An 18,009-nucleotide genomic window follows, 5' to 3' on the forward strand; every position below is an offset into this window, starting at 1 on the left:
TGGCAAAAAATGCATATCTAATTATTATTAAAATTATATTCAAATATACATTTTGATTTTTATAAAGTTTATTTGGAAAAATGATTAGCTTTGCCTTCAGTCCTCTCTGTGCCATTCTCAGAAAGTTATAATCTCTGTCTTGTTGGTGTGGTACCACAGTTAGGTCAGCCCTTTCCAAAGGCTAGTGCCACAAAACCCATTTCAAATGCTCTGTCTGGTTCTTCCTGTACTGGCAGGGCTTGACACTACATTGTGTCATTTCAGCCAAGCATGAGCATAAACATTAAAGATCACAGAATATAGAAATGGCCACAGATGCCCAAGAAAATAATAGGAGGCAATACTAATCATGTATTTATCTTCCTTGTTTTTATGAAAATAAAACACCACCTTGCTAGCTAGTAGAGTTGGTCATTTTCTTTTCTCTTTAAATTTGCTTTCTTGTATCAGATCAAATGCTTTTGTGAAAACATTGGCTTAGATAAAACTGTCCTCAGGTCAAGGCAGGCAGGTCTGTGTGGTATATGTGTAGTCAATGGCACATGAAGAAAATAGCCAGAGAATAGGGGTGGGCTAGGGCACTCATCTGGTTTGTGGTGAAACAGAGCAGGGACACTGACCTGGGTTTCCTAGTTGCTAGACATGAGCATCAATCTATAGGCCATTCTGAGGGCTCATTGACCCAACTCACTGGTTTGGTTTTTTTTAATTGCAGTTATCAAAAGGTCTCATTTTTATTCTCTGTCTTGATAAAAACCAATATAAAAATCTCAAATGTTTTGTGTTATAAAAAATGCTGCTAGCTTTCTGGTTCCAGAAACAACCAGAACTATGCTCTATTAACACTTGATGTTTGCAACACCTGTTTTGGGAAGAAGCACATATTTTCTTTCCAAAGTTGACCATGGGTGTTTCTGTTCTCAGGAAGACAGATCCATATGCCATGCCCACATTCTCTTCTCTATCTCCATTTCCTTTCCCTTGTTGTCTTCCCAAGGTCTCTCTTTACTTTTGGCTCTAAATGAAACAACAAAGAACATTTCAGAACTCCTAGGTGTTCAGTGTAAGCACAGACGGGTCCAAATCAGGACCCTCCCATGTGCTGGTAGAAGTCTGGCTCCTGATAAAAATTTGGATTTGGACTTTGCTGGTGGTTCCTCTCTGTTTATGGGGCCAAACCAAAAGCTATCTGAACATCTTCATCTTTGGGGAGTGCACAGTGCAGTTTAACTAGGGTATGCTCAGTAAGGTGTCTCCTCTATATTTCCTAAAAGTGGCCAGAATATCAAGATGCAAAGGCACTAATAATGTGGCTCTGGAGCTGACCTTAGGGTTAGAGGAGGGTGTACAGGGAACCAGGAAAAATAGTTACATTGACTTCCGTAAAAAATTGTACTAACATCATAGATTAATCTTTTGAGGCAGGTTTTAGACTTTCAGAGAAAAGACATTTGGAACATGATGGCTGAGGTAACAGAAATCCAGGCAAAACTATTTTCAACCCACTGAAAAATTTCCACAGTTTGGGAATTTGAATTTAAATTGAGGTACCACGTACAGTTCCTGTCCTTGTCAGTCATGCTACTTATCAGTGTCCCCTTAACTGATGAGATTTCCTCTCTACAAAAGTAGGTCTGTACAAACTAAGATGAGGTAGGCCCAAAGGGAAATGTCCAACTTCTGTTGACTGTCAGTGGGAATTAGGGGACGCGTTCCTCTTTGTCACCCCTGCCACACCTATATAGTGTTGGACACATGCATCCATACAAAGTAGAAAAAGCATAGGATAATCAGGCTAGCTCAAGATAAAAATGTTTTCTGTCAGATACCAGAGGCTTAACTCATGCAGCAATTAACAGGCACAAAGCTTTCTATTAATACCACTGTAGAATACAGTGTGACATTTATTAATAGCAAGTTTGTGTGCTGGGATTCATTTGTTGTTTGCTTCCTGGAAAATGAATAAAAAACCAGTTAATGGAACCAGTTGTACACAAAGGACAAAAAGCACAATTAAAAAAAACAACAGAGGGCATGTACTTTTCAGGTGCAAGAGCACAATTTTCGTTTCTGGACTGTCTTCGAACGGCTCTCTCACTAAACAAGAGTTCTATAATATAAAAAAGGTTTGAAAATCACTAATTATAAAGCATTCATGATTTCAATATGCATGAATTCTCTAATACAGTGCACTAATATTATTGTTTTAAACATCTATAATAAATCTTACTATAAATCTCATGAAAAAAACACAATTTCCCATGTAAATCCCACTTCTACTGGCAGCTAGGTCTCTTGTTGACATGGCATACTAATTTTAGGTCAGTGTTAAGGATGCAAGATGAGAATGAAATTTTGATTTAATTCTAACAATGTTGAAGGTTTGATATATTCCCATTTTTTCCCCCCCGTTACATTTCTGGGCTGCGGATGGGTCATGACCCAAGTACTGCAGGAATGGCTCTTTTCTTTTTCCTCTACCACCTGATGATCCAAATGAAAAATATCAGTGAGGAATCAATTCTCATGAGACTTCCAGCCCAATTATGTAAACTGAGAAAATTTGGGGGAGGTTCAGAGGAACATCTTTGCTTTTGCATCCTGAACTTGCAATGTTCTGCAGTTCAGGCACTGCTTCCCTAACACAACTACTACTGGGATATACTGCAGTTAACAGGTCCCTGCACATCAGCTGCCTCACACACCACACTCACCATCCATATAGCAGATACTGCAATAAAAGTGTTTTCATTTAATTTTTACTTTGCAGAAGGAGACTGGAAGATTACTGTAATCACTGGAAATTTTGAAGCAGCAGGCACTACAGCAACAGTGTCTCTTTATGCTTATGGAGAAAACAAGGCCTCTGGCCAAATTATTTTGGGATCTGGGAAATACCAGCTGTTTAACCCCAACAGCGTGGATACATTCAAGGTACAAGGCTGTTTTCTATGAAAATTGTAGAATTAACCCAACCAGGCATGTTTGAAACAGGTTTCCTCCAAAATGGAGAATAGTTAGCAACAGGATTCAAACATTCTGTATATAAATGGGTTTGGTTTTATTTTGCTAAATTAAGTGATGCTGCAGGAAGCTTTGCTGGAAGTGTGGTGCATTTGTGTAGTCAAGTCAACAAAATCATTGAAAGTGGAGTAATCAGAGCCTCAAGCAGAAATTTTGTTCTGGGAATTTGCATCATCTGAACGACATGACAATTTTAAATTGACAGAGTTCACAGAGAGGCAGGAAGTAATTTCCTTGAGTCCATTCTTGATGTCACCTTAGTCAAATACGCTAAATTGTGACTTGGTTTGTGTGGCCAGTAAGGGGAGCAAGAGCCCCCCTCCTTATTTCATCCCTCTAGATTAGATGAAGTAAGGGTGTAGAAATTTTGCTGGAGAAGAAAGCAGCAATCTTGACCCCAGGATATTTCAAAGACCCAGTATTTCCCATGCTTCTCCTTAGGCTGGTTCAGCTCACAGTGGCCATATCTATATGTGTAGTAGCTCATTACAAAGTGTGACACGATGCTGCTGCACAATAGTAACAAGCTACTATGCAGTAGTAATGAGCTACTGCACAGTCAGCATCACCAAAAAGCCATTTGGGGACGCTACTGTGCAGTAACTGTGGTTACTGTGTAGTCATTTAGTAGTTGTGTATGCAAGAAGCAAATGACTGTGCAGTAGCAACTGCACAGTCAGCATCTCATGTAGACATGCCCAGAATCTTTTTGATTAGATCTGTGCCTAAAATTGACATCATTATATATGACACAGTATGCAGATAATGGAGGACCAATTGGTAGATACAATTTAAAAAAGTTTCTTTGTAAACATAAGCTTTTCAATTGAAAGTGCAAAGTTTGTGTGCTGATGAGGGAGCAACACAGAACTGTTTCATCTCTGACATGGGTGCAAACTGGAAGTAACTCAACAGAGTCAATTAAGAGCTAGTTATATGATACTGGTCTATGTGAGGTCAGAACTAGGATGTTAATCAGAATTCTGAATTTTAATACTGATATTAATGTTTATATGCTAATGCGAAAAGTATGGGGAACAAACAAGAAGAGGTCCTTAGCCTCGTTGTCCTAGAACAGCTTGGCTAAATCGCAATCTATTCAATGGGTTGAAACTCAAAATGGAATCCCATAAGAGTGGAAACTTTGTCATAGTACTAGGGAAGAGTATTAGAATATCACATGGGCATGCAGAGAAAAATTAGGAAAGCCAAGGTACAGTTTGAAACATAGCTTTCTGCCTCTCTGTGAACTCTGTCAATTTAAGTTGATATCCAAAGAATATCATGTAATAATTTAGTATCACTTGTGAGCAGCCAAAGAATCTGGAATTTTTGGCGAGTAGGATGCTATTTCTCTTTCTTGGTGCTATTTCTCATTGTGTCTGTTAAATGCATTACAGAAGATCCTAGATGCATTGAAATCAACAGCCAAATTCGCACTGAACTCAGAAGGGTCAGGATTCTATCCTTTGTGTCATGTGTAGCCTATAAAGACTTTCATCTCCAGCTGAAATCAGAGAGCATCAACATGGTTTTTTTCTTTTTATAAACTCTCATGCTGAAAGCCATAAACAGATGTTCATTAGACTTAAAGGAAAAATAAAATGCAAACAAAGTGTCTGACACAGGACAATCAAAATAACATTATTTTTTCAGACATGCCCTTAATCGCAGTTGATACCATGAAGTGTGGCAGGGAGATTGGCACAAGGCCCACAAAAAGAGAAATAAAAGCCCAAATTAAAGCTGGGACATAGTTCACAACAGAAAAGAATCATCCTGACAATAATCAAGATTATAATAAGCTTGCAGGTAGCAAGGTTAACCTGCTACGAACTGGTGTCTTTTGCAGAATATCTGAACATTTTCTCTGTAGCTTATTTATGTGGAGTCTAATGTCATTTACACGGGTTTGGGTCAGAAGAACAACCTGTCTAACTTTGGTTACTTCTGACTCCTGCTTGCAAAGGGACCTAGATATGTGACATGTTTACATTACTGTACTCGACATCAGTTTTGTACAGCCAAGCAAATTATGCTGGGATCCAGAGGAGACAAACAGACATCATTTTAACGTTACCCCTAATTCATCCCAGGGTAACACTATACTAGATTCAAGTAATTTACATCAGTATTGTTATACCTCTGATATTTTCCCCATAAGTAAGTTATGCTGATGGAGTTTTATACCTGATTTACCGCAGGGTAACTCTTTCTGCATCCAAGTAAATTATGCTGGTGTAGGGATTGTATGTCATGTGTCCATTTCTTTTTATATATATACTGGTGTACAAACTGATTTCATCGGTGCAAATGTGTCATTTATCTAACTTCTGAGAATGAAATTAGGTTCTTCACTTGCAATAGATTAAGTTAATAGGTTGTGGCATCTTATTGTCTTTTAATGATGATAATTCTTATTTTTGCCTGGAGTCTGAAATTCTAGGTACACAAGATAGCTGTTTGCTAACTACAACACAGTTGATGTAATTTCTTACTGATTTTTTTTCCAGGCATAGGCTAAGAGGTAGAAATTTATAACTGCTGTATTTGCCCTGCCTGGCATATTCACTCTGTAAGAATATCTTTTTCCTGAGTGTCTTTGGAAAATTCTCCATGAGTTGAAAGAGTCTCTACTTCTAGGGTATCGTTTTCTGCCTCTGGCATTATTCAGATGTGATTTTCTGTGAATGATTATTCTGTGGAGATTAATTTTTCATCTAATAATGAACGTTGATCTGCTGAAAATTATAGCCATGTTCATAATTTTAATATGCTTTCCTATGTTCACTTCTGATGTCTCTACACAGTCTTCAAACTTTCCCCCCAAATACTGATGCTGGTATTATTGAGCAACTAAACTTTAATTGCTTTAATAATTTATAGCCAGTGGTTCTAGTGCTTTCATGACTGGTGAGGTTTCTCTTACTAGAACTCACTGCTAGAAAAAAGTTCTTCTTTATACGATTTCTTCTAAGTTAGGTAACGGACATTATTTCTGCCCCCTTTCCAAAGAGAGACAGTCACAGGAATGTTATCCTATTAGCTTTATTAAAAGCAAGCTGTATCCAGCTCACAGGTTGGTGCCATATTCTGACCTTCCTAGCAATGCTGACTTTCCATGGTACTACACTGATTAACACTAGTTGAGCATCTAAGATGGTAGGTCTGCTGTCAAAATAAGGTACTGCTTTATTTTACTAAGGATGGCAAAATCTGGCCCCTGCCTAAGAAGGGTTTCACCATGATACTTATCCTGTTTTCTTCAGCAGATTAGATTGCAAGCTCTTTGGGGTAGCATTGGCCTTGACAGTACTGAACACACTGGCAAGTGTATAATAATCCTGGTCTTGGGGAGAATTCAAAATGTGGATCAAACTCTGGTCTGACTTTTGTGACTTGGGCTGTAATAATCCTTCCCTCTCCATTTATGGCAGACAGAATCTTGTTTTACTGCAAAGAGACTCTGCTACAACACATAGTAACAGTTTTAAAGTGCCAGATTTTAGCAGTAACCAGAAATAATAAATGGGGACTTTATCAATGGTTTCAGTAGCATTTGTTACTAAACTTTAATAATTATTAAGTTGTCCTTATAAATTATAGCAAAATATAAAATTCAGAATTTTTCCTTCCAGTTACTAATGATGCATTGGTAAATAATTCTGTTCTTTTCATAAGGTGCATGTTATATTATTGCATACACACTGAATTTATCAAGAGAGGTTTTTTTGTTACATTTTTTTTATCTTGGTTTCATTCAGTTTACAGATCATCAGACTTCTCTAAGGATGATTCAAAAGAGTGAAGTAGCCATCAGTTACCAATATGTAGGTCATCTAGGCTGATGGATAAGAATTATTCATTTTGTTCATTGCTTATCTTTCATCCTTATGCCACAGATTTACATTATCTTCATGGTTTCCAATAATTAAAAATCTATATGGTAAAGAAAAACTAACAAATATGTTTTGTTTTTTTAAAGGACACAAGCAGGGCCAGTGCATGACTCAAGTACTGCAATGCTGCAGCTGTCCCTGGTTGTTAAAATAGTTCTTTTAGGGCCAAGGACAGTTGGATACACCTTGAAAGAGTTAAGACCATATTTGTCCAGCAGAAAGCTAGACCTCGCTTCCCACTATGATTAGGGGTATAAAATCAGTATAAAACCACCAGCCCCAATTGGTCCTGTACCAAATACAGCATACTAGTTTTCAAGGACTGGGCTATACTCTACTTACTCCCACACTGAACATGCTAAACCCAGAAAAGAGGCAGTGAAGCTGTCTTGAGGGAGCCCCCTCCTGCTGCTAGCAAGCATGTGAGAGATCAGTTCTAGCTTTGGCATATGTGAAACAGTAGGACTGGAAGTGCTTCTCAAGGAGCTCTCAAGAACATGGCAGAATCAATAGATATGCCTTAGCCCTGTACTCCACTCAGTGTTTTTGCCCTTCCTTCTAGGCCATTCTATTCTGGTTCTCTCTTTAGTATTCTCTTTTTTTGTTACAGTTTAACTTTTTTGGAGAAGGTTATTTATGAACGCCATAGCAGTGTATACAGTGAAGAAAACAAGATGAAAGAAGTACACCTTGAAGTTGGAGCAAAAGGTGGAGCAGTCTGTGATCCCTAGCTTACTTAAGGGGTTTGTTCTGAAATCTTGAACCAGCCTCCTTAGCTATTCTGTCTTCTGTTCAGTTGAGCTTTATCCTTGTGTCAGAAAGTGCCATGTGCTCGAGGTATTGAGTTGTTGACCGTGGTTTGTGTACCAGAACTTTAGAGGGACCTATGCCATTGACTGCCTTGAAGATAAGATCCAAGACTTTGAAATTAACAGTATATTCATAGAAATACAGGAGAGGGAGCAGAGGACAGGTGATACGCTCACAGTTAAGGTAATTTGTTGAAGTAAATTGCTTGCAGATATTATGTTGCAGCATTCTATATTAGCTGGAGTTTTTAAAGGACTCAGGCGTACCATATTGCTGTTGTCCAGGCAAGATGTACTAAGAATGCGTCACTGAGGTCAGCTCATTATCCAGGGTGGGGCAGTTTTTGCTGGTCAAATGGAAATGATGAAAAGTATTACTCATGGATGCTGTAAGGTCAGAGCATGTCTACATTCTGATCTAAATTGACCACCGCTGGAGGTATACCTTCCACTAAAGGAGACTGCAGTGTGGCTTCAGCCCCTTCAAAGTGTTTTAAAGAACAATACCAGCCTAAGGGCTGTCTACTGTTCTACATCTGTGAATTAAGGCTGTTTTGATGGTAGATGCATGGTTGTATATGGTGAGGACTTAGAAAAGGCGCAGACCTCATGGGACATCCTCATTCCCATTTGGGGAACAGCCATTCAGAGAATTCACAAAAGTGGGTTTTAAATGACCTTGGGTCTGTGCTTATGCCTATCAACCAATATCCTAGTCTTGGATACTGATACATTTCCTAGGACTCGCTTGAATATTAGCATAACTCACAACGAGGTAAAATTGAAACAGCATTTCCAGTGAAGTAGTGTGATTTCTGACGTAACTTTCTCTGACCATACTAGCAGGAAACATCCTCCTTCCTTCCACCTTTGCCATATTTAAAGCTTAAAACGTGGTCATGATGTGACCCATGCTTTTTAATTTGGTGGGTAGCAGACTGTGGCTGTCTATTTTGGGGGATATAAATTGGGGTACTGCTAGAAGGTACAGGAATGGAAGGAGTGGGAGTTCTCTTGAACTCACAAAAGACTTGAAAAGGGACTGACAGGGTTGCAGGAGAAAGTTAGCCAATGCTTAAGTGTCCTACAATATGGTGACAGTTATTCCAGTATCTGTTACCTGACCTATTTTTAGGGTCAAGGTTTGTATAAACTTAGAAGAAATTACAAATTGATTCTTAGGTAGGGTTCATTTAATTTCTTATAGATATATATCCTCTCTACTTAGAGTCTCTCTGTGAGACTGGCTACAACATCTTCTAATTCTAGAGTTAATGTTCAGCAATGCCAGGTTTGTTGGCTATAATTCAAGGATCTGGCTGGGTTCAGACATCTGAAAAATACAAGCATCATGGCTAGACTCTGGGTGGTTTTGGTGGTACATTAGATATTATATCTCTGGTATTGCAGGCTCACAGCATGGAAATACTTTTGGTTCCTTTAGATTTCTTCATTATTTGCAAGGGCTCAGGAGGTAAGTTAGTGCAGTCAGTAAATCTTGTTACTTTTGGGAATTCAGCCATTACATAGGAGCTCCCTGAAATCCTGTTGATCATGTGGCCTTATGAGAAATTCATCAGCTGGTTGTCAAGCTTAGCCTCTAGCAGTTGTGTTAAGCGCTGTGACTTCAGTGGAATTACACCAGGGATGAATTTTGCCTGGAGAGCTACCTCATCTGAATGTTGCCTTTTACCCAATACCTGAGTTTAAGGCAGACAGGTTACAAAAACTTTATGTATGGCAGAAAACTAGCGACACAATTTTGCTTTCTCTTCCATCTTGCTACTGAGAAAGTTCCTCTTGAAATAAGAGTTCCTTAATTTCCATTTTACTTATTAAGATGTTATGGAATCAGTTCTGCTTTTTTACACAAGGATAGGCCCTGTTGACATCAGTGAGAATATCATGAGCATGCTGGTAACTGAAAGGGACATCTGTGTAAGTCATTTTGAAACCTAGTACTGTATAGATGATGTCTTTGCGTCCCCTTAAGAAAGCAAACTTTATTCATAAGCTCAGGCCACAATAAGTACTTATGGCCATTTTTTTAAATATAAGCTGTATTAGGAAGTTTCACTTTCACAAAAGTACCAGGCCAAAACTGCTCATGCCCAGGTCAATGGCAAAGTATGAAATTTTACAAAAAAGACTTGTTTAAAATATAATGAACATTGACACAGATGGATAAGTAAATATACTTACTGATTCTTACATTTAAGAAAAATATTGTAAAGAGAATGGATTACTCCTGTCACTGCACTGACAGCAATGCTGTTAAGGTTAGTGAATGCTGACAGTATGTCTCACATAAACAGGGACTTCAGAAGTTTAAGCTGTACCCCCGCTTCAGAACGTCTCAAAATTTACCATAAATTAACAGAATTGGCTGTCTGTACTTAATAGCGTTTCAGAATTGAAAAGGCAGAGGAGCTTTAAATAAAGATTCAAGTTTTTTGGGTAAAATTATATGGTGGGAAGCTCATTTAGCACTTTTTATTATACTGGCTAATAGGCAACTCCTAAGAAATTCAGAGTCTCTGATTACCTTTGGATATTTAACCCAAAAATTAGACTCCTAAACGCTTGGATTTGGTGAGCCTGCTTAACATTTTGCTGTTATAACCCAGACTAAAATCCCAGATTCATACAAACAAATCCATCTCTAACAAAATTTACATGAAGTTTGGATTTGCATCCCAATCCAACCTCTACTATACTGCAAGCTGGAGATCTCACAAGAAGCAAACATATTTTCATGTAGTTAACAAGCTGGGTTTTGATCTTCAACAAATGCCTTGTTTTTGTGTTGGAGTATAGAGTTTCTATAGCTCGTTCATTTGGCCACCTCTTTGGCCCAGAATACTGAACTCTAGTTCTACTCCAGTTCTGTTATCTCAGCACTTTTATGAGCTTTAAAAGACCCTCAACATTGCCCTCTTCATGCCCTCCTTACCACATCATTTCTTGTCTGCATTGGGTGACTGCAGAAGTGACTGTGAAGTGGGGTTTTCCCTTATTGTATAATGTCTGTCTTTTAACTGATGTACACAAAACTAGATGAGTCGAAGGTTACAGGTCAGTAAGGATATATTCTTCCCTTACTGTGGCTATGTAACTTCCATGGCTGTCAACAGCAGGAGGTTCACGTATCTGTCTAAGGGTGACTAGATAATTGTTACTGACATTACCTTATCCTTGAGCAATGACACTCGCTTTGCAGAAGTCATTTGGGAGAATTAGAATCCATTATTCCCATTCTGTCATTCAAATTATGGGGAAATCAGACTTGGCCTGAGCTAAATTCAAACAAGGTGAATATATTGGAGTCCTCCTGAATAATAATAGCTTGGATTTGAAATTGGAGAATTTCCAAGTGCATCAAGAAATTTCTAATATCCTCATGAGATTATTAAATTGTAGAGTTGAGAAACTAAGACACAGAGGGTTTGTAAATTGTTTAAGGCTTCTCAGAAGTCTGAAGCAGAGCCAGCAATGGACCCAGATTGCCTGACTCCCAGCACAGAGTTTTAACCACAAGACCCCGTCTTTCTTCTCTGCCAGACCATTTATTGCATTTGTGCCAGGAAGACAAATGCCACATAACACTGACTGTTGTTTTTGCAGCCATTAGGCCATAACAGAAAGACTAGGGCTAGGGACATAAATTGCACATAAACTAGTATAAGTGATTGGAAAGTAGTTCAAATCTGTAATGCAACAGAAGTTCAGTGTACATAAACTGGTCTCAAAATGCCCGAACCTAGTTTCAGATAAACCTGGATGGATGTAGTCTTAGACCTATCTGATGTAGGTTAAATTGGTTTATTGAACCCTGTGCCAGATCCCCTCCAGATTCAAGTTAACTCATAGCCCCCCAGAATCCCAGGATGCTTTACACTTCCTGGCAAGCCCCACCTCACAGGGTGGGCAGATTAGCCATGGCCCAAACTATCTGCTCCAGCCGAGCAGGGAGGCATGCTCTAGCAACTCTCAGATTCTGGCCTGGGCCACTGCAAGCATGTGGCTGAATTTTCTGAATCAAAAGTGTATGTCTGTTCATTTGTTTATCATTTCAATCTATGCAGTTTAGGCTAACTTACAAAGATTGAATCGATTCAGCCTTGGGCTTTTTAACTGTCTGTACCTAGCCAATAAGAGTTTTCATAGGCATTTTGGTTACTAGGGAACAAGTCAACTTTTTTCTACCACAATGTGTGAAATGTTCTGGATGTGAACGTAGATTTGTAAATGCCAGCTTACATTTGACTTGTTCAGTGATTCAACATGGTTGGGTCAATACTGAAAATGAGAGAGCAAATTCAAGATGTGATGCTTATGGTAGGGCAAGAAATTGTTAGCAGTACAGTGTGATTGTGAGAGAATTTTCATCTGCATTGCACTGCAAGAGCTAAATCTGACATATGTTTGACAGCATTCCAGTTGGCAAACAGCAACATTTTAGTGAGTCAATACCACTGAGAGACCAACATGATATCTGATCTGACAGCAAGATAAATTGATCCAAACTCAAACTACAACAGTAGCCAGGAATCAACCTATAATGCTTTTGTTTATCCTGTCAGAACATTGTATACAACTGATTCCCTGTCTGCCATTAACAGCCCTGCCTTAATTCCATCAGAGCACAAACATGACTTTCTTGGCACACGGATGCATTTACATTATTTATAAAAAGTGGAAAGAATATTAAGCACAGGTTTAGTTTAGCAATATTGTGAACTTTTAAAATTAATTTTATTCTTTAACAATCCTTTCTATTTTGAAGGAGTATGGTTATCTCTGACTGCTGCGTATGCATGTGTGTGTGTATTAGGGAAGCATATACTGTAGTTCCAACATATCCAATCCATTGTGAATACACTGGATAGAGATTTTGTATGCTGTTCTGTCCTGTCAAGTCCAATATACTTGTTTGCTTCCCAACTCTGTAGGCCCAATTCACAGCTGGCATACATGGGTGCAATTCTATTGTTTTGGCTAAGCTGAGGCCACTTAAGTTGCAGCCTGAATGTCAAGGAGGGCTGAGAATATAAGATAGAAATACAGTCTTGTGAGGCTAAACTGAACTTTAGTGGAATCAGACACTTCCAGCATCATCTTCTAGTGCTATTTAACAGTGCTTTTTAGCACCTGGGATGGACTCTGATTTCTGCCTTCTGAATGCCTTCCAAACCTTGATACGCATCACAGCTCCTTTTGAACATATTTGTCTGATTATTTGAGCCATTTACTCAGTACTGGAGATTATGTTGAAGAGACTTGCTCCCTTTCTTGCGTATTATACTATTGCTACTTTTTCCCTTGGTCAGCCCTCCTACCTCTACCCTTTCCTTTTCTCTTCATGTCCTTGCGGCAAGGTATTTAGCAAAATTTGCAGATTTGATCTGGACAAATTGGAGGATCGAGCCAAAAGAAATCTCATGAGGTTCAACAAGGACAAATGCAAAGTCCTGCACTTAGGATAGAAAAGTCCCATGAACTGGTGCAGGCTGGGGACTGACTGGCTAAGTAGCAGTTCTGCAGAAAAGGAGCTGAGTGTTACGGTGGACAGTAAGCTGGTTATGAGTCAGCAGTGTGCTCTTGCTGCCAGGAAGGCTAACAACATGGACTGCATTAGTAGGAACATTGCCAGCAGATTGAGGGAAGTAATTATTCCCCTCTATTCTGTACTGTGTCCAGTTTTGGCCCCCTCACTATAGGAAGGATGAGGACAAGTTGGAGAGAGTCCAGCGGAGACCAACAAAAATGGTTCGGGGGCTGGGAAACATGACTTATGAGGAGAGTCTGAGTGGACTGACTCTATTTATTTTGGAGAAAAGAAGACTGAGGGGGGATTTGAGAGCAGCCTTTAACTACCTGAAGGGTGGTTTGAAAGAAGATGGAGCTAGACTGTTCTCAGCAGTGGCAGATGACAGAACAAGGAGCAATGTTCTCAGGGTTCAGCAGGGGATGTTTCGATGTGGCTAATATGTGGATATTAGCAAAAATGTTCTCACTAGGAGGGTGGTGAAGCACTGGAACAAGCTACCTAGAGAGGTGGCGGAATTTCCATCCTTTGAGATTTTTAAGGCCCATCTTCACAAAGCCTGTGTCACAGGGGAACTACACAGAACAGACCCCGAGGGGCCAAAGGGGAACCCCAGGTCCCAAAACACGACTGGGAAGATGAGGGAAGCAAGAAAGAAACAGCGATTCCCTTACCTGCGGCTGACGCTGCGGCGAGACTGGAAGAGGAGGTGGACCTGTGCAGTTCATGAGCTGTGTCTTTTTGAAACTGCAGCCAGCTGCAGTTAATCATGAACGGAGTGCGGGAGAATTAAAAGCGATCAAAGGGAGGAAGAAGGGGGAGAGAGCAGGAGCGAAGCCGCAAGCGGAGGTGCCCTTGGAGTCCCATTCATAGGTGAGGAGGAGCACAACGAATTGCCACGAGGCAAGAGGCTACCCCAAGGCTGCCGGAGGGAGGACCCCAGTAGTGAGGCGCCAGATGCCTGTATTTGCAATGGCGGAACCAGGTGCGAAGATCCAGGGACTCCGGATGAAGAGACTGGCAGAGGAGGCGGCCCTGAGGAGAGGGTGATGAGAGATGACCCTGCAATCCAGGTGGGATTGGCACGGGTTTGGGAAGGCTCCCGGAGCCCACCCCGACGCAGAGAGGAGAGCCTAAGCAGCGAGAGGGGCTGCAGGAAGCAAGATCCTACTGGGCAGAGCCACTCGGCGAGGGACTGAGTAGGGTGGAATTGGAGGGACCAAGAGTAGTCCCGTGCAGCACTCCAGAAGGATATCAGCCGGACAGAGGGGTGCCTTAGACAGGGTTAATAGGGAGTGGAATTCTCTGGGCCAGGGAGCCCAATCTTTGTTTGTAACCAGGGATTCTTACTGGCAGTGTTTTTCTTAATTTTCATTGTTCTGTTTCCCACTTTTGGAGGGGTAGGGAGGAAGTCCGAGGAGGGTCTTATAATCAGCTTGATTCAGGGTCAGGATAGATCTTCAGAGCTGTAGCAGAGTGCCCCTTACATCACAAGATGAGGGTTGGGCCCGGAAATAAGAGCATCTCGGCGAGGCCTGGTATTAGGGCGAGGTGTAGGGGAGGTTGGAGCCTCGCAGAAGACCACTGCCCCAGGAGTCCCAACTCCGGATAGGCCCTAGTAGTCGACCCCACCACTGAAATTATGAGCAAAGTCATGGCAGGTGAGATTGGGGTGAGGGCTACCCCAGGGCAACATATCCGGGCTATACAACACCAGGGACAAAGCGATGGGCAAGCTCACATACCCAAAGCCAAGCAGCACGGGACCGGATGTTTGAAGCCCGCCGGGTGCAGCGTGGTTCACAAATGTTCACACGGGCTGGAATGATCTAGTTTGGGTATGGTCTTGCTTTGAGCAAAGGGTTGGATTTGTTGACCTCTTGAGGTCCCTTCCAACTCTGACTTTCTATGTTTCTTTCAAATTCTACTGTTGGTCTGCCAAAAAGAAGCCAAAATGTACATGTCTTTTACTGGTCTACTTGGCAATGATATTTTCCATCTTAACTTTCCCTTTGCTCAAAATACTCAATTTAAAATTGTTTCTAAAATGTGTGTGGTGGACTTGCTGGCAACAGCCTGGCACACTGAGCTCAGAGAATTTTCATTGTGATTGCTGGAGCCTTTCCACCAATCAGGTAATGGCTGGGGAGGGGGTTGTCCTGCCCCTACTGGGGGGAGGCAAAAAGCCCTGGACCTAGTTGAAGACTGTACCTATTTCATCCTGATTGGTCGGTTTATAAGCTGGGGGTGGAGCCTCCAGAGACTATAAAAGAGCAAAGTGCCTGGCACACAGGCAGCTGCTTCGAGGGATGAAGAAGAGAGTGGGCAGAAGAAGAGCTGGCAAGAACTGGCCAGTGGGGCAAAGTTGCCCTGAAGAGCCCAAAGACCCCATCGCCAGATGCTTGCGGTGAGTGTCTGCGTCACCAGCCCCACCATGAGGAGGATGGTGATAATGTTGCACAGCTTGGTGTACGGAGCCAGACCCTGGGAGCTTCATGCAGCGGCTCGGGTGTGCGACCCCTGGCATGCAGCCAGGTAGCTGGCACACAGACAGTGCACAGCATGGTCCAGGAGTGGGACCGGGATCCTGGGAGCTGCTTGAAGTGGCTCAGATCTCCAACCCATGGCATGCGGACAGGTACATGGTGCAGGCTTCACTGCACAGCAGGTCCTCAATGGACTGAGACCCTGGGAGCCATGTGAGGTGGCTTGGGTCCCCTGCCTCTGACACGAGGCCAGCAACTTGGTGTAGGAGGTGCTGCATGGTAGGCCTAAGCTGGACTGAGCCCTGGGACCATGCAAGGCAGCTCAGGTACCCAACCCTGAGCAGAAGGTAGAGCCCCCAGGAGAATGCAACAGTGCTTGGAGCTACCAGCAGGTAGGCAGCCCAGGAGGGAGCCAGAGGCCTTGGAGGCTCCTACCGCAAGGAGCGACCTGCTCCGAGGGGATGCAGACCGCCTACCTGGCCCCAGATTTGTGAATTACCTGGATAAAGGGGTTCCCACAGGGAGGAAATACCCAGGCCAGGCTTTTCAGAGGGGAGAGAACAGTTTTACTGGGAAGTGTAGCAGGGCACTGAGGTGCCTGCTACTTTGAGAGCAAGAACCCAGATGCAGGTTGCCGGGACAACTGGTTAATGAGGGAAGTGGCTGCACCTGCACCTGGTCAGCTGACTGTAAGGGGCAGGGCCTGGCTCCCATATAAATTCCAGGCCTGAGACCAGGAGGGGTGTTCCCTGCCAGCAGCCGTGGGGGAAGGAGCTCTCCCAGAGCAAGGTGGGGGAGCCCAGACTGCAGGTACAGCTCCGAGACTGGGGAAAGGATGGAGCACCCCTGGTGTGGCTGGAATAATGTTATAGCCGGGTGGCTAGGATTTATGTTATAGCCCAGGGGCTTGAGTTTTGTTTGCTGTTTTCACCAGAGGTTTAGGTGAGGCTATTAGGGGTTGGAGGAGGCCTCATACGGGACCCACGGCAGCGTGGGAACCCCAACCCCAGAGAGAGGGGCAGAGAGCAGCCCCAGAGAAGGGGCCCTGTCCTGCACTGCCCCAGAGAGGGGGCAGTGATTGCTGAGCACCCAGTGGGGTGCAGTGCAGGACAGGGCTGCAGAGAGCCCGAGCACCAGTGGGGTGCAGTGCAGGACAGGGCTGTGGAGAGCCCAAGTGCCAGAGAGGGCACAGAGCAAGACAGGGCTGTGGACAGCCTGAGTGCCAGTATGACAGTATGAGACCAAAAAACATCAGTTCCATCAGCAAGGCTTGGGGCGTGGTAAAGGGGTGGTTGGAGCCACACATAGCCCATAAGGCTAGGGTGCACCGAAACACCCATTACAGAATGGGGCCAGTGTACATCAGGAAACTGTGTCCAAAAGGATGGAAAGGCAGCCTCCCTATTATGCATTTAACATCAAAGATGTGGCGGGCAAGAATTTGAGGGTGCCCTTTTACGCTAACTTGGCACAGTAAGGGGGCATTAGGGGAGGCAACCCTAAGGACACCATCCTGTTACAGGAAGCATGCCCACTGGGGACACAAAGGGCTGGGAGCTCTGGGGCACCTTATATTATGTAAACAGTGCCTCATATTTTGTTAATTTGAATGCCTTGTTTTGTGATTTGATTAAGTATTATAGAGTTTATATGACTGCAATGCCAGTTGGGACCTTCCCTTATCACTTACCTGTGACTTACCTGAATTTAGATCCGTGGTATAAGGCCATATAGAATTTGCCTGTAAGTTATTGTTTCATAGTTTCATAATAGCTAGGGTCAGGAGGGACCTGATCAGATCATCTAGCCTGACCCCCTGCCACAGGCAAGAATGAATGCTGGGTTCACAAGACCCCAGACAGGTGATCATCTAACCTCTTTTTGAATTTGCCCATGGCAGGGGTGAGGACCACTTCTCTAGGAAGTTGGTCCCAAATTCTGGTCACCCTAACTGTAAAATATTGCCTTCTGATCTCTAACCTAAACTTATTCTCCACCAGTTTATAACCGTTGTTCCTCCACCCCAGGTGGTGCTGGGGAGAAAAGGGCTCTACCTATTTGCTGTTGATCTCCCCTGATGAGTTTGTAGGCAGCCACCAGGTGCCCCCTCAGCCTCCTCTTGCGGACGCTGAACAGGTTCAGGTCCTTCAGTCTCTCCTCATAGGGCCCATCCTGCTGCCCTCTCACCAAGCAGGTGGCCCTCCTCTGAACCCTCTCCAGGCTGGCCACATCCTTTTTTAGGT

The 18,009-nt window shown here is 42.6% G+C and overlaps 1 protein-coding gene across 1 annotated transcript in view; it reads left to right on the plus strand.

The window, feature by feature from the left end:
- The window catches only part of LOC149869243 (lipoxygenase homology domain-containing protein 1-like), a 270,001-nt gene that overhangs the window by 95,897 nt on the left and 156,095 nt on the right, over positions 1-18,009 (plus strand). The window contains exon 24 of the mRNA XM_090037326.1: positions 2,771-2,934. Within this exon, the coding sequence (XP_089893452.1) occupies positions 2,771-2,934 (164 nt within the window). The remainder of the gene's footprint in view (positions 1-2,770; positions 2,935-18,009) is intronic.

This window comes from Crocodylus siamensis, chromosome 3 (assembly GCF_052110815.1).
Source record: "Crocodylus siamensis isolate JL-2025a chromosome 3, ASM5211081v1, whole genome shotgun sequence".
Classification (NCBI taxonomy): domain Eukaryota; kingdom Metazoa; phylum Chordata; order Crocodylia; family Crocodylidae; genus Crocodylus; species Crocodylus siamensis.